We start from the raw sequence: 23,215 nt of genomic DNA on the forward strand, positions 1-23,215 counted from the left end.
AACTAAACTCTCGCTGCATCTCTCTGTTTCGTCTTTATTTCTTCAGATCCTCTTACCAAGCTTCTTGAAATTCTTCCTACCCTGGGGAAGCCCAAGGACGCTGCGGCCAGCTCAAGGGACAAGGACATGCTAGTTCAAGAGTTTGAATTTGTCCATACAGCCTGTAATTCTTGGAAGAAGAGAGATTTATTTCTTGGAGAGAGAGGTATGGTCTGTTTCCTACGATGAGAGATGGCAGCTGATCGATGAGCTAAATTTGTCTCCTGTCCGCATCAATAATTCTTCAACTGCACATTCATACTTCCACAGTCGAGAGTCTACTACAGACACGCTCATAGCTCAATTCTTCTGAAGTCTGAACCATAAGAAGTGCACTTAGTCTGAACAACAGAACATGCACACTTAGCAGCTGTCTTGGTTTAATTTCAGGACCCTTATTATTTCATACTAGCACTTATCCCATACGCTCACAGCTACATCATCCTTATACATGAACCCCACGCACCAATAATCGTAGATAAATGGATCGATCACCTCAGGCAAGAATCTCGTCGAGAGACTTGGGCTTGGGCACGGCGAACTCCTTGTTGGCGCTCTGCTGCTGCATCCGCACCTGCTGCTGCTGCTTCTCGGCCTTGGCCTGCTTCTTGAGCTTGGCGAGCTCGATGTCGCGCGCCATCTTGCGCCGGTACATCTCCGCAAAGGTGATGGGCTCGTCCAAGATGGGCGCCTCCCCCTCCCGCACGGCCAGCGGGTACACCGTCGCGTCCGGCGCCGGGTTCTGGAACGTCGCGATCGACAGCCGGCTGCACTCGGAGTTCACCACCGCCTGGTGGTCGGCGTTCTTGAACCTGCCGTTGCTCAGGAACTGCACGCACGCACGTACGCGTTCGTCATAAGCTCTAGTATAAATCGATGCATGGGTCCGTGCTGCAACTGCAAGTTTACCAAGGAGCAGGGAACTAGCTAGCTCACGTACGTGGCCGTGGTCGCCGAGGTTGACGACGAAGGCGCCCTCGACGGGCTTGACGGTGATCCAGGTCCGGCCGCCGTCGCGGGTGGCCTGGAGCCCCCCGACGAGGTCCTGCAGCAGCAGCGTGATGGTGCCGGGGTCGGTGTGGCGCTTGAGGCCCAGCGTGAGGTCCGGCTGCGGGCACTTGGGGTAGAAGTTGACCACCACCTTCTGGTCCATGTCCACGCAGGCCTTGCCCAGCGCGTCCGCCTCCAGACCCATCGCCTCGGACAGCACGCCCAGGAGCTTGCAGGACAAGCCCATCAGCTGCTCGCTGTACTGCTCCACCACCGACCGCCACGCCGGCGGCTTGTCGGGCCACCGCGAGTAGTCGCGGGCCTTCACCGGGTACGAGAAGTAGGTCACGATCTCACGCCAGTCTTGCACTGCCTCCCCCTGCACTTGTCAATTTTTTTTTGAGTAGTTTCTTATTAGTTGTTCTCTGGTTTGCGTACGTGTTCGGCTATGTTGGGCACACGCATCTGCTGGCCACGCTTAATACGTGAAGGTGTATCAGATACACCTTCACGTACTTGGCACACTAAGCGTGTGGATGCATCAGGATCACAAAATGTTTCGTGCATTTCATCATAATTTTCTGAAATTTTTGCGCGATCTAACAAGGAGCTAGGCCACGATGGAACTGGTCCGATCAAATAATCGAGGTACCTGGAGGTGGCTGGAGACGATGAAGCCGCCCTTCTTGCCGCCGGACATGTCGAAGCGGAGCTTCTCCTGCGGCGGCAGCGCGAAGAAGTCGCGCGCCAGGCGCGTCATCTCGGCCACGAGCGCGGCGTCCACGCCGTGGTCCACCACCTGGAAGATGCCCCAGCCCTCGCACGCCGCGGCCACGCGCGCGCGGATCTCGCCCCGCCGCGCGCCGCCGTCGTCGTCGATGCCCTCGAGCGAGATCACCGGCACCTCGTCGCTGAAGCTGTCGTGCGGCACCCGGGGCCGCTCGTCCTCCTCGCGCACGAACGACGGGCGCAGCGTCGCCTCCGACGACGCCGTCGGGAGGAACGGCACCGCGCTGCTCACCGGGGCCATCTGCGGCGTCGCCGACGTCGTACGACGCGCCGCCTCTCGCTTGCTACTCTGGAACGTGCTCGGCGGCGGCGGCTGGTGGTGGTGGTGGTATTGTACGCTGCTTGATTGGGCAGCAGCGTTATATAGCAGCATAGCGTGGAAGGCTGCTGCGTGGGCCGGGAGACGCGACGCGCAGCTAGCTAGCACTCGTACAGTGTACAGGCACACGTAAGCTAGCTGCTACTAGCTAAGCGATCAGCTAACATCCACGCGACGCTCACAGACATGTGCTGTAGTAGCATTACTATATTTGTAGCATGGCCGCCAGTGAACCGCGCGCGCCAAACTCTCATGCTCAACTGCCGACTCGTGACGGGCGTGCAACTACCATTCGTCGTCCATTCCACATCGCTATGAAGCCATTGGTGATGCCATAGAGAGACTTAGACACGCTGGACAGTTACGTACTGTACTAGCAAAAAAAAAATTTGACAAGAGCAAGCATGTACAGTTAACAAGGTGTATGACGTCGGCCAAAATCAAAAGGCCGAAACGATGATTCAATCTGTTGGGCCAGCGATTCCTGCGTCAGGTCATGCTAAAGCTGACGACGTGCTTATCCATGTCAGAGTCACGCCAGAACGGGGTCTTGACTAGTAGGTGTGGCGCGCAGGACGTCGACCCAGTTTGGGAACGCACCGGTTGCCTTCCGGAGTCGGATCATGTGAGATCGTCGCGACTCGCGGACCACGTACCCAGCGACCGACACGCAGCACCGCGCTGAGGGAGACCGACACGCCGCGCGGCCGCGGTCACACTGGCACGCGATGTGACGATCTGCCTGGTGCTAGCGTGCTGCTGGTCAGTTGCTGTAGCTCCCGTCCGCGCGTGTTTGAAGGGTAGGTACGGTGCGATGGACGAATGGTAGCGCGCGGCGCGCAGGCCGAACTCGCGTGATCCCACCAGCACCAATTCACCAACTGGTCGCGAGCCCCGAGCCGGGGCGGACTTCGCCAGGGGGCCCGTCAGATCCAGAATCAAGTTCAACACTACAAGAAACTGGAATGTTCTCGCCAAAATAGCAATAACATATGAGAAGTCTAACACCCATGGAAACATATCTGAGCAACCATTATCTTGCTCAACAAACACAGCAGCTTATCTCAGCAGAATTATCTTGCTCAACAGACACAGCAGCTAATTCAACTTACAACAGAAGCTGGAATGATTGAATGACCTCTCCAGGCTTGCAAGAACCGTATGGCAACCTGTTGGCCATCGGAAGGCAAATTCAACAGTACAACAGAAGCTCCAATAATCTTCCACCAAAATTTCGTGAACAAATGGTAGTTTGACAACAATCTAAACAAATCTGAGTAACTATCTTTCTTGGCACAGTCGTAACTATTACTATTTATTTAAAGTGCCATACAAGTAACATGGTACAACATGAGAGAACCAAACCCTTTTGGTGCTTCCTTCTTATATCCTCGGTACAATCAATCTTCCGGGCAACAATTTGCACCCATCAAGCAACGGGCATTTTCTATGGTAAATTGGTAATGACACCGGACTAGTAGATTGGCAAGCATTGCCATCACTAGATAGTAACTCCCAACCATATAAATTTTTCTTCGCTAGGCCATACGACTCAAACCGCAGGACCAGCTGTATCTAAAACATTATGTAAAAAGTGTGCCTTGGCAGAAGGGTCGGTCAAAAACTGGCCCAACACTGCAATTGTTGCGGTGTTGCTCCTTATTTTCTCTACCCCTCTTGAGATCATGCAGATGTGGTTGGCCTCAACAACGACCATGACTCCATTATGTGAAACGGAATAAACTGCTTCAGCTATCTGCCTTGTCATCCTTTCCTGAACCTGAAGCTTGCACCCATAGAAATGAACCAAGGCCTGAAAATGTGACCGGTCAATGCCCTCTCCGCTTCCATTGTCGAAGTACCCAATGTGCACTACTCCATAGAAGGGCAGAAGATGGTGCTCACATTGAGCACAAAATGGCAAATGCAGCTCAGACCGGATTGCTCCATGATCCACTGTGCCTCCACCTGGCCTCTCATATACGCTGACATTACCAAGTGTAAAGCCATTCAGCTTCACATCTAGATTACATGCTCTGAACTTCATCAGCCACTGCACGTAGCGCTGAGGAGTGCCTAAAAGTTCTTTCCTGAGGGGATCCTCTCCAAGTGATAAGAGCATCGAGGTAACTGCAGAAACCATGCTATTAGTTGAGCTTTTCTTGCAGTGCCCGTTAGAGAGTGGGACCTCATAAGACCTTAAAGGGCACCAAGGAATCGAGGCAGAATGATTATCAACCTCCATGTCTATGCCCCTAAGCTTAAGAAGAGCCAAAAAGTCACTCCAGAAAGTGCTAGTTTCACCCTCGAAAACTCCGGAGCGTGATGAATGTGAAGTTCGAATCCAACCTTGCAAAGTCTTGCATTCCAAGTTTTCTGGCAAAGGGATGTGCCAGCACTGCAGCGCAACAGCCACACCAGCAGGTTGAATGCTAGCATGCAGTGCACCACAGACTTCATTGGCTAGTCTTTGAGGGTTTTGCAATCTCTTGGCAAAGACATCAGATACCCTAGAAAGCTTGCTTAACCCAACAACCCTTCCACCTGAGGGCACATATCCAACATGGCACTGTATGCTGAATGGAAGCAAGCATGATTCACAGTATGAGAAAAGTTCAATATCTCGAACAACAACTTGCCCTCCAGTTCCACCCGCAGACCCGGTCCTTTTGTCGACACCAACCTCTGGAAACAGAGCACCCTGCACAATGTCCTTTACTTTTTGCCTGTAACCTGCAGTTTTGGATGTATGTCAAATACAGACCAGGAAGCAACCGCATTACAGTTAAGTAAAAAGTAGAGATGAAGTGTAAGAACCAGTGTCACTAGTTGTGGGATAAACAGTTCTCTTTCCTTTATTTAGAATACCATGACAACCTCTTCTACAGACTTGCAGGAGGAGATTAGTATAATAAGCGTTATGTGGGCCATGTATTCATGTTGTAAAATTCATTACATCATCAATCTTTTCATCTTCAAATGAAATTAGCATAATAGAAGACTGATGACATGTCAATTGCTCCCATGAAGAATGGTAAAGCACAGAAGAAAGAGTTATTGTCCCAATAAAGGCAGGATCTATCAGCTCCATAGTAAGGTTTTGGCATTGCTGGTCGATCAAATTGTTCAAATCTATTCAATCTAATGTTTTATAGTACCAGAGAGATACAACATCCTAGTAGCTAAAGCCTATAGGCAATAGCAGAAGTGTAAATTAAAAAGCTTGAATATGTTGCATTTCCAGCTGTGTACAGATTTGGAGAAGAGGCAGCAGCTCATTAGTCCTAACCTTGACTTGTTTGTTCAGTATCACAAACTCACAATTTGTTACTGGGAAATGAGATGAGCTTTTTTTAGGTCCATATTTTTATAATTGAACACAGAAGGCAGTGCTTCTTTCCAAAGAAACAAACAGTAGTCGAAATAACAAAGCCAAATGTTATATAGCTGGCAATGGTCGGTAGAGAATATAGGACTAGAAAAGAACAGCAGAAATTCCCTTTGCCATCACAGGTAAAAAGTTTCACGTTTCATATGACTATTAAAAAAGGTTTCACCACTGTCTAATGGAAGATGTCATAGAAGAAAAAAGAAAAATGATTCTCTTTCAAATATTTCTATAGGTAACTCTTACTCTTTCAACTGTAGCAGAAATGAAACCCCGAGGAGCAACATAGAATATCATTCTTAAACGGACTAGACCTATATCTAGAATTCAATTACTGAACTTATCAATCTTCTTGCTGATTCTCAGGTAGTCATCAATTACAAAATCTTTCAGAGACAAGGAAATATATAATACCATAAACAACTAGATGTCTAGGCTCATTTCAAATAAAGAATACTGTTTTCTAAAAAAAAGGTGCAAGGGGGGTTGATAAACAACATGCCTGAAGAAATACTAGTGGTCTAAAAAGCTAAAAAGATACTATGTAAACTAGGAAATAATTCAATTGACAAAAATGTCTAATAATCAGTAGCTGCCTAGATGTTAAGGTAGTGCACCTAAAGAGCGAGCAAGGGACATTATCCAGTAATGGTAAAAATTAACATTACAGCAATGAATAAATGCATGTAGGCGTACAATTCAGTCATAATAGTAATTTGCGTCAGATGAGCTGCTGTTCTGATGAGAAGTAGAAGAAAAATGGACATGAAAGTGGAAGATCTAGAGGCTGATGTTGAGATTTAGCATATATGGAGAAGCCTGGGAAGGACCAATAAATAGTCAACGACCATTTAGTGGCAACTGAAATCCCACACATCACTATACTAAATCTTAATTACAAAAGTTCTCCCACAAATAGGCGAAAGCCATAACAGTTAGCTACAAAATTCCCTAGTGTTGTAGCCTGAGACAAAGTGGACTAGAAGCCAGAATAAGATCACTTTATGGGCCCATTTCATATTTGCAATAAGTTCGTTTCCTACCCTCTAAATTTTAGATCCATCGCATCAAAGAGAATCTTATCATTTAGAAGTATTAAATAAAGTCTAATTATAAAACTTTTTGCACAGATGGGTGCTAATTCGTGAGACAAATTTAATGAGCCTAATTAATCCATAATTTGCCACAGTGATGCTACAGTAATCATCTGCTAATCATGGACTAATATACCTCATTAGATTCGTCTCGCGAATTAGCCCTGGGGTTCTGCAATTAGTTTTGTAATTAGACTTTATTTAATACTTCTAAATGACAAGATTCTTTTTGACGTGACCCCTCTAAACTTTAAACTCCAGTAAACGAACGCACCCTGATACTAACACACCCTAAGACTGACAGTCCCTCCGACTGCCAAGTACAACTGTACAAGCAAGCGCATTGTTTTGCATCATTAGATTCATCTCGTGATTTACAACCCATCCATGCAAAAAGTTTTGCAAATAGACTTCATTTAGTACTTCAAATTGGTAAGATTCCTTTGCTACAGTAAAATTTTGCAAAAATGTAAAATGAACTAAACAGGCCCTGTATTGTAGTAATAGTGCAACAGCCACCAACCCACGTCCTCAATGTACTAACGTCAGAAGGGTGTTTGGTGGCCTGTCAATTGTCAAATACCAGAACTGAAAGCGTGAGCAATCTAGTAGCCGACTTGTGAATCCTTACCAGCACGACGATTACGACAGACGCGAACGACCACTTGCACCAAACTGCACTCAGTTTAGGTGTGGACTCTGCTACCTCCGGCGATGGAATTTCCCAGGGAATAATCCCAGGTCCATCGTAAGGCTTGTGAGATCCAAACAAAACCATAGGTATTCAAATGCGACACGGCGTTGTTCTTCCCTACATCATAGCTCTCGGCTGTAGCATGGGAAGCTGGCGAGGAGTCCGCGACGGCGAGCATAGCGACAAGCGTAATCTCAGATCGGAGAGGACGCCATTTTTTTTTACACAACACACAGGCACGGTTACGAGCGGATCCACGGAGCCAGGGGAGAGGGCCGACGGAGGAGAAGGGGGAGGCGGCCGTACCTCGGGTGCCGTCGCGGAAGGCCTTGGCGACGCGCTTGGGCGTCCGGCGCAGCCCCTCGCGGCGCTCGTCCTCGCCGAGCCCCGCCAGCAGCGCGCGGACCGCCGGCTCCATGGCGTCGGCCGCCGCCGCCGCGGGCTCGGCCTCCCCGCCAAGCAGCTCGAGGTCATCGTCGTCCTCCTCGCACGCGCACGCGGCGGCCACGGCGGCGGCGAGGTGTGCCTCCTCGAGCGCTCCCATGGCGGTGGTATCCACTGCCCGCGGCGGCTATTATTAGGAGGCGGCCGCGAAATATAGCGACGAGAAAACAGAAAAAGTTATGCAGAGCGAAAAAGGAAAAGAGGGGGCTGCGGGTGAGGAGTAGTAGATAGGTGGACCGAACTGCGTAGCGACGAAGCGATGGGGGTGGGGTGCGGAGCGGGTGGAGGAGAGGATCCGCACCTCGAGATGTGTGGTGGATCGCCTCCTCTTTCCTTGTTGACCTTTTGGACTCTCGGCCTCCCGATCGTGGAATGGGCCGAGCCGGAGATTTTCTGCCCAATACGGGGGAAGCGCGGCGCATTTTATAACGGGGTGGTGGTGGGCCCTCCAGGTGAGGAAAATGAGCCCGCTCGTGGGACCGGGGGCCCAGAGGCAGATCACATGGCGACTCGTGGCCGGGTTTTGCTGTCCGGCGACGGGCCGCAGGTTCGGCATGGCGCTCGGAATCGGGGTGGGTGCTCGTGACGGCGGCGGTGGGGTGGCCGGTGGCCTCTGTTGTCGTCTCTCAGGTTAGAGTTAGACCCTCTCGCTCCGTGCAAACGGAGAAGAAACTTCAATTGTTTTAGAGGTGCTCTATGTGGATCAACCAGTGATACAGAAGAAACTTGGCAACTGGAACAATAATATATAGCTCTACCTAATGGACGTGGGCGATACTCGATTGGGTAGGCAAGAACCATCTTAGCTTGTTTCTGTCCTGGAGCAGAGAATATGCAGGCCATTTAAAAGAACCACCTAACCTTGCAGCGACAACTAAGGTTGGACAAAGCATAGCGGGCATAAAAAAAAACGCGGTGTCAAATCAGCTTCCAAACAGGTTATGTGAGCTAAAGACACGGCTAAAAAATTATGGCATGATTGTTAAGGTGTGGCGCGGCAAAGTTTGACAACGACCAAACATGCATAGCTACAGCCTTGACTAATACTAGATCGGAACTTGCAGCGGAGACAAGATTGCAGGCGGCTAAACATGTTACATGCCAGTATGGCCATGTCATTGGCACATGCATATACACGCGCGCACGCATCGATCGTTCGATCCGCTGCCTGCACATGTCACGTGTGAACCTAGCGCGGCACGTGATAGCCCAGTAGTTGTGTGCCATCCTCGTAATCGCAGCAAAGTTGCACCGAACGATGGAACGAGCAAAGTTAAACCGCTGCCTTAGGGTAAGCATGCATGGCTGTCACTGAAAATTTGAGACCGAAAGCAAGCATCCTGTTGTCAAGTGGATACTTTTGCACCGAAATATGAGACAGAGAGAACGTTCCATCGCTATCTTGCATCACCTTATGAAGTCCTCAGCACTGATAAACCTGAAATCCCACATGTCAGATATTGTGACATAATTCCATGCCAGTCTGTTAACATAAATAAATTACAACCATCAAAATTCCAACAACATAGAACATGGATGCACATCGTGCACCTCAGCAGCCTTGGCCTCACTTTGCCCCAGCATGCTTGTAGCCATGTAATACCAAGAACAGTATCAAGCATAAAGCTATGCTATTTTCTTATGACACGACTCATGGAAGTGATTGAGGACAAAATGTGCACAAGAAAATGATAGAAAAAAAGTTCAGAAAGCACTTACAATATGTTGGTTTCGTATTTTTCTCATTCTGAAGCATCGCATAATTCAGCGGGCAAGGTGATGCTTCTTGTACCACGTTCGAGGAGATCATAAACTTCAAGCTACAAGAACCAAAGGAACACGAATTAATGCTTGTTGTTAGTTTCAATTAATATGAACATTCAACATTTTTACATTGCAAATGATTTCAAACATACCTTGAGATCTACAGTGGAGCTTGAATCAGTGCTTCCCTGCAAGAAATCCCAACCAAGAGAGAAGATAATCTTCCAACTGCGGACAAAATTTGAACGTATTAGCCATAGTTATATCTTCTAGATGCAAAGGGGTCCACAAATATTAGATGCAATTTTCACCTGAGGTAGAGTTTGAACACACAGCCCATCAAGAGAAACAATCACATCTCCATTTTCTAATGCCAAGCTTCTCAGCAGTAGAACCTATTGATACCTAGATAGGTTAAAAGAATTACAGTGTTAACCTGTATATAGTGTCTAAATAGAGCTCCATACACACTGAACAGAAGAGTCATACCTCATCTACAATGTAGCCATTGTTGATGTTGTGATCAAGAGATATCACCTCCTGAGCAACACCTCCAGCAGCTCCACTGTCCTAAAACTCAAACCATGTATGGGGCGAGCAATACGACTGAAATAAGATGGACTCGATCAATCAGCTCCAAAAATAAACCACAAAGAAGCCAAAGGCAGCAGTTCCATAAGACCATGTCATTGTCACTTAAACGAAATATTAGCTCAAGGATCATTCGGTCTGTCTGAAAATACTACTGGTTTTCAAGTGATATTTCCCCTACTAAATTAAGGGCACACCATTAATTCTAGTTCACTATCATACAGGGCAACAACGTTGTGCATGAAAAATGATTATTTAGTATAATACTTCAGGGTCATAATTCTAAAAACGGGATGTGTTTATTTTCTTTCTCCCATGGCTTTCACTAACCGAGCTTTAAGCAGGCACCATTCAAAACAAGGTAGATCATCTATATGAACCAATTGAAATTGATTTTCTCCCCAGATAGTCCCTTACTTATGTTGACTAAATATGAATGGCCCATTTTTAAGCAACGTGATACCCATTCGAGCTCCTCATGTTAGATTTGACTTCAGAAGGCATTATCTCTTAAGACTTAAGACAAATTCAGTAAGCTCAAGGAACCAGACCACATTTGTTGAAGTGAATCCAGATAATAGCAGGTTTGCACTTAATACCAGGTAATGCAGATAACATTGGTACTTGTCCTAAAGTCTGAGCATATGGCATTATACTTGATGATTCTGATAGATGGGTTTTAACAGATCCAAGCTAGTACATGTATGACGGCAATGCCACTAGCCAATTTTCCTGTCTACCTAGCACGCTAGCAGCAATGTGTCGTGCAGCCTTTTCAACCTTTGGCAGTATGCAAGTTCCCACTTTCAGATTTATTAAACATGACAGCATATATTTCTACATGGGGCAAGGGGCAAGTTGCGCGGCTAAGTGAAGTAAATCATTAAACATGACAACATATATTTATACATGGAGCAAGGGGCAAGTTGCTCAGCTAAGTGAGTAAAGTCTTAAAATGCAACCTCTATAAACATCAAACAAATTGCTGCATCACTGCCTATAACTCAAAAAAGTATGTAGAATTTTAAAACCAATTAGATGTTATAGATATTAGTCAAGTTATAACATCAGTGCAACAATGAGAAAAGGTTAGCAAACCTGAACTTCATCCACATTTCAATGCATGTGAGGATGGTGGAGATGGCAAAAATATTAGCATGTGGACCACCATTATCAAATGTCATCCCGACGACACTGCCCTCATGATCAATCACTGGCCCTCCAGTGACATACTGCATAGAAAAAAATACTACTAAGTAAGCTGCGCGATGAAACAAGAATACAGTGCTGGGAAATAATAATACACAATTATTACCTCAGGAGGTTGACAGCTAAGAAGCATGAGGTGGTTGCATTTTAAATATTCTGGATCTTCAGACCACAAGATCCCCCCATGCCTGGCCATCAGATTAGACTCTTCGCCCCTAGCCAAAATGAAAACATCCTGACTGTAGTTTGGGTTACATCCAAAAGTGGGGAGCTGCAAAGGTAAGTCTAAATCTGACGAGATCTCCAATAAAGCAATGTCATAATGCTTATTGAAGAACAAAAGTTGCCCCTCTAAGATGCTCCTATTTGGCAAGCAAATGTGTAGCTGAAAGGGTAAAAAGAGCTTTGATTAGAATACAGTCTACAGCGTCAAGAAAATAGCCGATCAGATAAGCACCATGCGAAAAAATAACTGTAAAAAGACAAACAAACACATAGTTTTAATATGTCCACAATAAGTAGATGATTCCATAATGTGGGGCACAGGAAGTGTGTTGAATCCAGTAGTAGTGTGTCCATGTAATGGAAAGAGAGCACGAAAGGACAATAGGAGGTAAGCATAATGAAAACTGTGGTGTAAACTGTACCTAACATGTCAGAGGAATGAAAAGAAAACAAGACATAGGCATGCAAGTATAGTTACATGGATATCATAGTATCTGAATGGCAATACATCAGAAAATAAAAATTAGAATGAACAAGTAGGATTGAGATCTAAAACGAAAATGAACAGATGATACAATTGCGGGTGTCTTTACTGTATTCAAACACCAGGAAAACATGAACATAATCGGTACTTAAAGCCATCAAGGCGGACACATACAGGCGAGGTGCTAAATTAGTGTACAGCACAAAACATCTGAATTCTACAAGGCAAGCTGAGGCATGTGACGGGGACGTACATCTTAAACGCAAGAGAATGAACTATTAACTGCAGGCTGCAACCACTACAGTAGAAAACATCATTTGACAAAGAATTGAGCATCGATTGGATTACACTAATATGTATTTTGCAAGGGATGTCAAAGATTGGAGAAAGAACGTGACAGATGTGATAACTGATTATAAATATATTATGTAGAAGTCTGCCATTGTGCCACAAGCCCACAACCAGTTAAAGACAACACTAATCTGTAAAGTTTAAGGCAAGCTCCACAAATCGAACATAGAAAACTTTGTCACTACCTTATTGTTGGGATTAAGTCCATGTACAATTTCAGAACTAGTCAATAGCGCACTTCTTGGTCTCCTTCCAACCAATGAAGATGCCAGTCCCTCGGTAAGTGACCTTCACGTCTGCAAACAGATGCGGACGTTATCATAAAGTTAGGAGGCAATCAGGTACATGTTCAGCACCCAATTTTACCGAGCGCAATGGAGGAGATGCTGACGGTTGAGCGTGCCGCATCCCCAGCGCCTTGTCTCTTGAGCTGGTGACACTCTAAGCAGTATCCGGGTCCTTGGGGTTCGCCAGAGTAGGAAGATTTCCACGAGGATCTAGGTGCAACAAAAGATGCAGCAAGAGTTAGTTGTGCAGTAGGAACACTTCCAGGTTTTGAGTTGAGAAGAAGTGACCTTTTACAGGAAGCTTGAACATCCTCCTCCGCTTGCCAGACGTGGATTGGCTGGCAGCGAGGAGGAAGCGACGTGGTGTTTGTAATGGGTGCAGCAGGTAAGGCAAGTGGAGCCGTCTGCTGCTGCTGCTGCCGCCGCCGTCTTCCCCTGCTGCTTCCCCTCGGAGCCAGTAGTGGTGCTACCGCCCACCAACTCCGCCGCCGCCGCCTCAATCTCCGTCCTCTTATTAGGAACCGGCCCTTGTTCTCCCGATTCTTTTGTTTCTAATGCGTCCGTCAGCGAGCCCGGACTGCCTCTCCTCGCGGCCAAGCGGTCAGCCTTGGCGGCGTCCCCTCTCGTCACCGCTCGAGCCGCCGTGGGTTGGATCGGAAGAGGTGTTTCGCTAGCGGGCTCTCTTTTCCTTTTCCGTCTGTAGATGGAAGCGAGAGAGCGTACCTGATTGAAGTATGCTGGAGCACAAACCGGATCTGAACGGCTGAACCTGAACCTGAACCTGAATCCGACACCGACACGAAATCCCACCTCTCCTTTTTCTAGCCTAATTCCTTCCGTTTGTTGTCCCATGGCAAGCGCCTCGGCCGGCGGGCAAGCGGCGAGCCACGCGGGGGAAGAGGGTCTTGGGCTGACGGAGCAAGCCGTGCGGGCGACGGCGAGCTCCTAGGCCAGAAGAGGGCGAGCAGCGTGCGAGGAGAGCGCAATGCCGGAGGTGGGCAAGGCGCGTGGGGATGGAGAACGCCGGAGCCGCGAAGGAGAGTGCTAAGGGGGGAAAAAATCTACGAACTGTCTCGATCATTGCTTCCAAAGTAACAACAATTATCTAGGAACCCATTATTATCTAATTACGATGATGATTTTCACCTTCGTTCCATCGACGACGGAGCACCATAGCCATAGCCATAGGCCATATACGTTGCTACTATTTTCTTCTTCTTTAGCCTTGCTTGTTTCTCCTCTTCCGTCATCTATGACTTCAACATACTACCATGACCGGATGACCCTCATCTCTCGCACGCTTTCTACATGCCTACATCTAAGATTATGCTCTCGCCATAGGACTTGGCAAGGACTTGTGTTGTGTCTTCTAATCTTCGCTATGTTAACGTATCATTTTTTTGTATTCCTTTATCAGCATCGTCCAACTAGCAATCCTCATTCATCTTGTTTATGCCGACTACCATAGTAAGGAATCATGATACACTTTATCTGGAAGAGGTGCATATAAACCCAAAAAACTCTTGGACCTAGAGTTTCAACTCACCGCTAATTTCATTTCCATTGTCCATGGAATGAACAAAAAGCTACTGCCTCTGTTCGGCGTGTTATAGTTTGAAAAAGTCCTCAAATTTGTCTTATAATATACTGGCAATTTCTACGAGGTCAATGCTGAATTAAAATATATTTGAAATGTGAATATGTTCATATATGTTTTATAGACTAAGCAATGCATATAATTGGTGATAGAAAAATTATGGTATTTGACTTTCTAGAACCCTAAAATGCTTACTAAAAATGAACGAAGCAAATATCTGACAATCCTAACATATCAGGAAACAATTATGTTCCTCTTATGTTCGTACACGGGAAACAATCTGGGATAAACCCCGAGAAAGGAAAAAAAAAGTTGAACCATGGCCATGTGAAAGAAAAAACCATACATGGAGGAAAACAGAACCAAGTCGGTGACAAGTGGGCCACCAATTAGTATTGGCCCACAAGTCATGCTTGCCGATGGCAGCGTTGAAATATCTCCAGGTCTTCTTTAATTAGCCGGCTCCACTGGCCAAACCGAGTGTACTATATATATCCACACTGCACCCACCTGCTCGCTGAAAGTTTCAATCTGGAGTGTCGCTTGTTTCAAATCCATCCCTTGCTTCCCCTCCCCGCTTCCTCGTACCAAATCTAGGGTTTCCGATCGAAATCCTCCGCCTCCGCCGCCACCGCCGGTGATAATGTCGGCCAGCGCCGAGCCCGAGAAGGACGCCGCGGCCGCAGCCGCGGCCGCCGAGGGCGACGAGGACGCGGAGGCGAAGGGCAGCGGCTCCGGCTGGGAGCTGCTGTACTGCGGGGGGACGAGCTTCGACACCATGGGCCGGAAGGTGGTGGGCGGGGCGCAGGGCAACCTGGTCTCCCCGACGCGATTGCGGCCGCTGATGGGCGTCGACATCCGCTTCGTCGGCTCTGGCTGCAGTGAGTTCCCGGCGTCCTTGCCCGCGTTTGAGATGATGTGTGCGCTTGTTTTTTTTGGCGGGATGGGAGGAGCTGGAACCAGTTGATGCCTATAAATGTTTAGATTAGTTTGTGATCATAGATGCAATCAAATCGTAGGCAGGTCGAGTTGGTCTGTGGCCCTTGTTTGGAGTTGGTGGTTGCTTTCAGTGGTTGGATCATTGGATGAGTTCACGCTGAAAAGTTAGCCAGTCTGGTTTTAGCAAGGCTGTACAGGAAATGGCGGCAAAAATACGATACTGCGGTCCCATGATAGTTGATAGGTCAAACTTTTCAATACAGCCTTAGTGGCACCAATGTCGCCGTGCAAGAGAACTTGTTAGTTGGTGTTTCGTTATTTAGGCACATATTGAATTGAATAATGCAGTGAACCTAGATACAACCCCTTGATGAATTTCAATCATCAATCATGTGCGGAAAATGTTGGAAAATTCTAGCCAGTTACTTGAACAATCAGGTGGTATGCACATCTGCTTGGAATTAGAAAAGTAATGTGCCAATAGAGTATTGCCTTCTTATGGAATAGTTATGAACAGTCGAGAAGTTTAGTTTAGGGAACAAGTGCAAAAGGAATAAGGAATTGAAGCCTTTAACCTTGTAATTTCATCAAAAGCCTTTAACCTTATAAGGAGTTAAGAACTAACCGGCAGTGACTTGTTCCTGTATTTCCCATGATGAGCCTGCACACGCACTGCGGTATTTCCCATGACCAATAACAAGAGGTGAAGTGGTGGAAGCCCTAAAAGTTGCGCACCTGAAAAAACAAGGCGCGCACGGGGTGAGGAGGTGAACAAATACATATGGGTCAGTCTACTTCGACTGGAAACAAGAGGTGAAGTGATGGAAGCCCAAACAGTTGGGGTCCTGTGCCCCAGTTCTACCCCAACACCTTTTGCCTCCTCTACAGCCAACCTGCCACTCTTCTCCTCTAGCCCTCTGTGCACTTGGAGGGATGGACCAGAGGTGGCATGGAGGCCAGTTGGCCAGGAGTGCTTGTTGGTGGTGCAAGAGGTCTTGACACTACTTGCGGCATGGGAGAGGAGGGGTCGGGGTGTAATTGTAACAGCACGGTGTAGAAATTTCTTAAGATGGAAAACCCCAATTTACTGTTCCTTTCTAAAAGTAACCTCATGCACGATTTGATTGGTGAATAATTAAGGCACTATTGTGCATTGCGACATTATAGTTCTTCTTCTACATTAACATAATCATACATAGGTTACTTTACCATGCTGTGTATTTTGCTTAATAACTTGATAGACTTTTCAGTCTTTGCTAACAACTTGTTTTAACATTTTCCCAGCTGCTTGCCACTGTGTTGCTTTGGATGCTGAAGGCAGATGTTATACATGGGGTCGCAATGAGGTATAAATCTGAATAGTTAGTTGCACTTGTGCCACATATTACTTAACACTATTGCTTTCTAGCAGAAGGGACAGCTAGGGCATGGGGATACTCTTCTGCGTAACCTGCCAACTGTTGTTTCACAACTATCAAAGTAAGATAATTGTGTACAACAGCAAACTCTTTACCTGCAGTTTTCTTGCTAACAGCTGTGTATAGTATTGGTAGAGTCATGACCTTATTAGGAAGTATGATTAATATGAGTGGTTTGAAGGTATTAAACATAGTCTTTATGTGTTCCAAGACGTTAACATACACTTGTTGTACCTGCAGATACAGAATCATCAAAGCAAGCGTTGGCAGAAATCATACAGTGGTTGTAACTGATGATGGGAAATCCTTCTCTTTTGGCCACAATAAGCACGGGCAGTTAGGGACGGGCTCCTTGAGGAATGGTTGGTACCATTCACTTCTTATTGTCTCTGAGTAGTCACAGAAGTGCCTGCACAAAATATTTTGGTGCTGAAGGATTGTTATGTGTTTTAAGTTTAAGCTATCATGGAAACATGTAAATATGTTAATCAAAATTCTTTTTTCCTATTCTGTTTGATGAGCTGCTAGTACTTTGATGTAGCGTCTCATATGAACTCAAATTTATCTTGGAACATGTTCGGAATGACACTTCATACGTTCCTTTTACCCCTAATGACTAATTATTAGCAGTTAACTTTTTTAATAACCTGTTTGTGAGACAATTGATAAACTTAACTTTGTCGGATCCTTCAGCATAATGGTATTATCATTGGCCAAGGCCATTAATTAGTCTTGAGAATCTTGTGAACATTTTGTCTGGCATCGATTTGACATATTGCTGTTATTATGCGGGTCCTACAATTGCTGCAGAAATTGAGTCATCGCCAGTGTCCTGTATCGTTGCTGAAGCAACCAATGCTGTATGTGGAGCTGAATTTACAGTCTGGTTGTCATCAGTGGAAGGCTCTTCTATACTGTATGTCTTACTGGAAATTCAAAACTAGAAATCTTGAACCTCATTTGATTAATATCTGCTTTGGCTGTAGTTAGTGGGTGTTGTTCGTCAGTTTTTTTGAGGCAGTATTTTATTCTTCTATGCTATATTGCTATTCAGTACAGCAGGCCTTCCCCAATATGGTCAACTCGGGCATGGAACTGATAATGAGGTTAGCTGTTACTCCTTTTTTTTGCACTGGTTGGCTATTCTTTGAATTTATTATTTATTCACTATGATTTGATTTATGCTATTTCAGTACAATGCTAAAGATTCGTCTGTCAAGCTGACGTATGATCCTCAGCCCCGCCCACGAGCGATAGCTACATTATCTGGGAAAACTGTAGTCAAAGTTGCATGCGGAACTAATCATACAGGTTTTTCTTCTTCTCTCTTCCTTTCGAGTCATCATGATTAACACTGATATCAACCCTATTTCTTTACTTGTATGTTGCAGTTGCAGTTGATTCCAGTGGCTTTGTTTACACGTATGTGTTTTATTCACCATTTATTTACACATTTTCAAAACTGAAGTAGTTAATAGGCATGAGTTCCTCTATATACGCTGTATGAGTCCACATATGTACAGGACATATCAATTTTTCCAGTTCTAAGGTTTTCTATTTTCTCTTACTATGGTTTTTTTATTGTGTTTGGCAGCTGGGGTTTTGGTGGATATGGAAGGTATGATATTATGGGCATGCATCCTACTGTAGCAATGTTTTTGTCCAAGCCCAAGGTGGTTCATATAACATCTTGCTTTTTTATTTAGGTTGGGCCACAGAGAACAGAAGGATGAATGGCAACCTCGTCTTGTAGAAATCTTCCAGAAACACAACGTTCTGCCTCCTAATGCTATTGTCTCAGCTGGTTCCGCAAGTTCTGCATGCACAGCTGGTATGGCACAGCTAGCTCTGATGCACAAACTATTCTTGTCATTTTAGTCTATGCTACTTGGACCATTGGGATAATAGGTTTATGCGTATCTTGGTTGTTTGCATGGTGAACTATCATAAATGATAAGTGCTGGTAATATTAGCATTTTTCATGTATCATCTTTTGGTATTTTTGTGTGTCTATAACTTTCCATACGTGTGCCTTTAAACCTGAGTTTTTTATCGAACATACATGTAAGTGCTCATCTCATGGAAATCTGCAGTAGAACAATTGTCCTCAATACTTGGTTACTTCACAAATTTTGACATTATCTCGCACATTAGACATTAGTTCATTTAGGGCTAGTTTGGATAAACCATTTCCGTTGTTGATTGGAGGGGATTGAGGGGGAAATGAACTATAAGGGTGTATACAAACAAGCCTACCATTCAGCTTCTTCTCATACAGTTACTTTGATGATCGACACTAGATTCTGTAGACGATGAGAATCTAGATGTGGTTAAAGAGTAAGACTTTGTTTGGCATTGTGATGGATCCTGCTGATCCCATATGGTGGAACTGCTTTTGTTTGGTCTTCTGCTTCTAAACAGTGTTGCAACTAGATATTGTTGCTAGACAACAACAAAGAAAAAGGCTCTAGCTAATTATCCACGTACCTGAACCATGAACAGTCTTTAGATCCACAATACATAGTTTTCCCTTTGGTGGTGGCTCATGTTGTTGTGTTTCAGATCTATCACACCCTGACTTTTTGGGACTAAAAAGGTTTTGTTGTATTAAATATAAAATTCACTTGCTATAAAATAGGGAAATAAAAATCTTGTTAATTACAGCAGCTGCAAACTATATAACCCATTGTTCCATTTATTTAGGAGTGCAAATAAAATGCTTATCAGGTTGCTTGCCGACCAAGCTATTTATTGCAAGCCTATGGAATCTGGTGACACTATGTGACTTGTGAGCCTTGAGTCAACTGTCATGTTTGTAGTCTAATGACTTTTATGCTATATCATGTCATATGGTGAATATTTTTTTGAACTATGCAGGGCATATGTAAATGTTTTTCTTATTCAGTCATAATGTTTGTACTTGTGCTTGGTTCTAGTGTCAATTGCACCATGAGGCATCTGACATTACCCTTGAAGTAATCCGGTCTATACTTAAACCATGTTGGATTTTAATATTTTATGCCTGTTTGATGAAAAAAATTATATTTCAGATACGGCTGCTATTCATTGCTTGTGAAAAGCATTATCTGTATAGTTTGAACTCTGCTAACTAGGAACATCCTGATTGTATTGCAAAACCCATAATCGACAACATTGTTATTAATTTCTGGTTATTTGGTTTGATTGCTAGGTGGTGGACAGTTGTACATGTGGGGAAAGATGAAGAATACAGGCGATGATTGGATGTATCCAAAGCCTGTAATGGATTTAAGGTTCCTTACACACTTGTCACCATAATGCAGAATTCCAAAACCTACCACTTTATGTTATTGCTTGTCCTTTTTTGAGAGGCTGTTTAGTTATTTATCACAGATTCACAGTTAGCTGCCTGATGTAACATTGTTATCCTGAGTTATCAGTTATCTGCTTAATTTATGATTTGTTTGCTTCAGTGGTTGGAATATTCGCTGCATGGCTTCTGGTAACATGCACCACGTTGTTGGTGCTGATGATTCATGCATAAGCTGGGGTGTTGCCCAGAATGGAGAGCTTGGTTATGGGCCTAATGGGCAGAAGTATGTTTATATAAAAATATTAGAATATGTTGATTGTAAAAAACCTTCACTTATTATACTGGTCTAATTGGCCATTGCTGTGCCATATATTTGTACTGTAGGTCATCTGCTAATCCCAAAAAGGTTGACATTCTTGAGGGAATGCATGTTACAAGGTAATTACACTAAATGAATGTGTCAGTTTTCATCCCTGTTGACATTGCAGTCTATATTAATTTGAGAATACTTTCTCCAGTGTTGGTTGTGGATACGGACTGTCTCTAATTGTTGTGGACAGGGCAAATATTGGTGATCGACTTGATAAGGTAACTTAATAACACTTTGTTGCATGGACTTTTCAGCTGCTTAATGTTAGGTTAAACATTCAATTGAATGTTTGATCATGAGGTCACAACAAGAAATCGGTCTGATTAATCACCAGCTGTCCTTTCCATAATGATATGCAGCAACACAGTTTCCACCTATGATGAGTCGTCCATCGGATAATCTAACTGTAAACTAGATTTTTTTCTGCTCAACGACTAATCGCAACTACTTGGAGATCAAATGAAAAATTAGAGCTATAACTTGTACATCACAATTTCGGCCGATGGTGCAGGACTGGTGTGTTGCCCGGGGGGTGGGGGTGGGGATGCTTTTTGGCTCACTACTGAGCATCCTACTCTTTTCCTGCAGTAGTTCTTGGCTCTCTATGTTGCTGGACTTGTAATCTAAATTTTGTCTAACTTGTTGCTCTCCCTTCCGGGGAGCGAGTTCGAACTCAGACCAATGACCGGCTGGGGCCGTCCGCTACAAACTACTTCTCTGTAATTTCGTTGCTTTAAGTAATGAAATTCGGGCTTGGCCCATGGTGGAAAAACTTGTAGATCACAATTGAATGAACGGGTCTTGCAAAATATTGTCTGTTTAGCATGGCTTTTAATTGATATATTATTTCCTAATGAGAAATTTGTTGTCATATATTCCTGAATGACCTGTATCCTTTAGCAATGGATGAAGCATATGGGATGAGATTGCAAGTTTACCTGGATTTATAGTAACATGTTTCAACATCGAGCACTCTTTTATTACCTCGCAATGTAGATGTCATGTTAGCCTTTTGCATGTGGTTTTAAATTGTTATATTTTAATACACATCTGTTTTGATGCTCAGCTGGAGATTTATGATGGTGATACAACTGAAGGTTTGTATTCCCTCTTTTGTTCTGGAATAACACAGTTAGGTGTAACTCTGCAAGCTTGAAACATTTTAATGTTGTAGAAGGGTATTGCTGTAAATCTTGTAAATCATTAATGTTTTTTCTGCATGTAAGTGAATTTAATTATCAATTTAGTTGCCCTGAACCTGAACATTATCCCGTGTGGCATCTATCTAAGGGCACACTGGGTTCAGGCCAACCTGTTTACCATGAAGACCTACCCCACTACCCTAGATCACAATTATACTACTACAAAAGAGAACATGGAGGCCAACTGGCTACCCGTTTTCTGTTTGAATTATATTGTGCAATGCCTATTTTTGGGTCCAAATAGTCACTTGGACCTGAGCTACCATTAGTCGAAAACAATGAAATGCAAGATACGAAGTTTATGATTGTTTCATGTTGCTTTCATGTCTAGGATGATGAAATACTAGTAACCTAATGTTCTCAAGAGCAAATTGTACAATACTCCCTCCATTTTTAGTTGGTGTACTATAGAATTTTAAAAAGCCAAACTTCATCAATTTGACCAATGATTAGTCAAACTATATGCATGTTTATAGTGTATAAAAGCTATATGAATATTTTCTTATTTCCAATATCTTTAAATACGACATTAATTTTCTTGCACTTGATATATTGTAAGAGAAATTGCTGGTCAAAGTATACCTCATAAGAAAATTTCAGATTCTAATATGCCTACTAAAAATGTACGGATGGAGTACTATACACCTATTTACCTAGCCAAAACTTGGTTAACTGGTATATTTGTTGTCGTGCTTATCTTGCTTATGGATGGTTTTGAATTCACCACTGCAGTAGAGGAGAAGGTGGAGGTGCAAGCAACCAAGAAGGCATCTGCTAGCACCAATTCACGTGCCAACAAGCGCAAGAAAACCAAGGATGATTCTGAATCAGAAGAGGAAGATGATGAGGATGAAAGTGGAGATGATGAGAATGGAGAAATAGAAGAGGCCAAGGGTAGGCGTGGCCGCAAACCCTCTAATAGGGGGAGAGGCAGGGGAGCCAAAAAGGCAGCTCCTGAGACAAAGCCATCTGGAAGAGGCAGAGGCCGCCCTAAGAAAACTGAGAGCCCTGCTCAGAAAGCTGGAAACTCGGGTGGCCGTGGTGGAAAGAGAGGTGGAAAAAGAGGAAGACCCCGGAAGTGATCATATGGTCTGCAGTAAGGTGGTGTTGAAGTCAGATCAAGTGATCTCTAACACCTGATGTGATCCAACCATTGAAGATTTAATTTTGGTAGCAAAGCCTCCGGCCGTACCTCAGTTTCGCCAATTGCAGCTATTCAAAAACTTCATCTCTTTTTTGCCCCCCTTTTCCAAATTGAGTGTTCCATCTGATTGTAAGTCTAGAAATGCTTAACCTGTACATCTGTGTTATTTGCCGATGTTTTAGGCTATTATGGACCCCATCAATAGAGTGATTTATCCTGTTCAATCATACTGTCCCTTTGGTTAACCATCAGTACCTTGTGTCCTTGTGGCTGTGGTCTTGTGGAGGAGCTGATCGCAGGTCATTGTGGCAGTCAGCGAAGCATGGAGAATCCCAGCACAAGAGTCCAAGGATTGAATTTACTTGATGCTCATATCCCGTCACATGATCTTACTCTATTCTGCCATTGCGTGGATATGACAAAGCAGGTTCTAGTGTCTGCTTGATCTGAAGAGGGTTTGCTTTTATTTGCCCTAGCTTTTGTAGTGCCCCATTCTGGGCTTAGATGAGCCTGTTGACGCGGGTGGCTTGTCCCTCACCTGCTTTATTGTGTGAAGACAGAATCATATGTTCTTTCGTAGGACCG

General features: G+C 44.7%; 3 protein-coding genes and 1 pseudogene across 3 annotated transcripts; 1 reads left to right on the forward strand and 3 right to left on the reverse strand.

Annotated features, from left to right (window-relative positions):
• Positions 1 to 257: 257 nt before the first annotated feature.
• LOC112900936 (flavanone 3-dioxygenase 1) lies at positions 258 to 2,305 on the reverse strand. The gene is made up of 3 exons (XM_025969708.1): positions 1,682 to 2,305; positions 980 to 1,408; positions 258 to 868 (listed from the first exon to the last, which is right to left on the reverse strand). The coding sequence occupies exons 1-3, from the start codon at positions 2,189 to 2,191 to the stop codon at positions 536 to 538; spliced, it is 1,272 nt and encodes a 423-aa protein (XP_025825493.1). The 5' UTR covers positions 2,192 to 2,305; the 3' UTR covers positions 258 to 535.
• An 891-nt stretch (positions 2,306 to 3,196) lies between these two features.
• LOC112899397 (GTP cyclohydrolase 1) lies at positions 3,197 to 8,328 on the reverse strand. The gene is made up of 3 exons (XM_025967849.1): positions 8,059 to 8,328; positions 7,620 to 7,884; positions 3,197 to 4,870 (listed from the first exon to the last, which is right to left on the reverse strand). The coding sequence occupies exons 1-3, from the start codon at positions 8,311 to 8,313 to the stop codon at positions 3,690 to 3,692; spliced, it is 1,701 nt and encodes a 566-aa protein (XP_025823634.1). The 5' UTR covers positions 8,314 to 8,328; the 3' UTR covers positions 3,197 to 3,689.
• A 330-nt stretch (positions 8,329 to 8,658) lies between these two features.
• LOC112899398 lies at positions 8,659 to 12,671 on the reverse strand (annotated as a pseudogene).
• Positions 12,672 to 14,783: 2,112 nt separating this feature from the next.
• Positions 14,784 to 22,881, forward strand: LOC112899867 (protein RCC2). Its single transcript, XM_025968511.1, has 16 exons — positions 14,784 to 15,146; positions 16,489 to 16,550; positions 16,616 to 16,683; positions 16,863 to 16,984; positions 17,433 to 17,538; positions 17,677 to 17,728; positions 17,816 to 17,933; positions 18,014 to 18,044; positions 18,217 to 18,240; positions 18,329 to 18,453; positions 19,813 to 19,894; positions 20,075 to 20,197; positions 20,299 to 20,352; positions 20,433 to 20,502; positions 21,351 to 21,381; positions 22,219 to 22,881. Exons 1-16 carry the CDS (start codon positions 14,909 to 14,911, stop codon positions 22,566 to 22,568), a joined length of 1,656 nt encoding a protein of 551 aa, XP_025824296.1. The 5' UTR covers positions 14,784 to 14,908; the 3' UTR covers positions 22,569 to 22,881.
• Positions 22,882 to 23,215: the final 334 nt, after the last annotated feature.

The sequence above is a fragment of the Panicum hallii genome, chromosome 7 (assembly GCF_002211085.1).
Source record: "Panicum hallii strain FIL2 chromosome 7, PHallii_v3.1, whole genome shotgun sequence".
Taxonomy (NCBI): Eukaryota; Viridiplantae; Streptophyta; class Magnoliopsida; order Poales; family Poaceae; genus Panicum; species Panicum hallii.

What these genes read in the sequence shown, in the direction of transcription:
- LOC112900936 (XM_025969708.1), bottom strand. Translation starts at nt 2,191, where the DNA reads ATGCTGCTATATAACGCTGCTGCCCAATCAAGCAGCGTACAATACCAC. An exon ending in TCGTCTCCAGCCACCTCCAG is followed by an intron (nt 1,409 to 1,681) that starts GTACCTCGATTA and finishes TGACAAGTGCAG; the next exon opens with GGGGAGGCAGTGCAAGACTG. An exon ending in ACCTCGGCGACCACGGCCAC is followed by an intron (nt 869 to 979) that starts GTACGTGAGCTA and finishes GCGTGCGTGCAG; the next exon opens with TTCCTGAGCAACGGCAGGTT.
- LOC112899867 (XM_025968511.1), top strand. Translation starts at nt 14,909, where the DNA reads ATGTCGGCCAGCGCCGAGCCCGAGAAGGACGCCGCGGCCGCAGCCGCG. An exon ending in TCCAGTGGCTTTGTTTACAC is followed by an intron (nt 18,045 to 18,216) that starts GTATGTGTTTTA and finishes TGTGTTTGGCAG; the next exon opens with CTGGGGTTTTGGTGGATATG. An exon ending in GAGGGAATGCATGTTACAAG is followed by an intron (nt 20,353 to 20,432) that starts GTAATTACACTA and finishes TACTTTCTCCAG; the next exon opens with TGTTGGTTGTGGATACGGAC.
- LOC112899397 (XM_025967849.1), bottom strand. Translation starts at nt 8,313, where the DNA reads ATGCCGAACCTGCGGCCCGTCGCCGGACAGCAAAACCCGGCCACGAGT. An exon ending in GATCCACCACACATCTCGAG is followed by an intron (nt 7,885 to 8,058) that starts GTGCGGATCCTC and finishes TCCTAATAATAG; the next exon opens with CCGCCGCGGGCAGTGGATAC. An exon ending in CTTCCGCGACGGCACCCGAG is followed by an intron (nt 4,871 to 7,619) that starts GTACGGCCGCCT and finishes CCAAAACTGCAG; the next exon opens with GTTACAGGCAAAAAGTAAAG.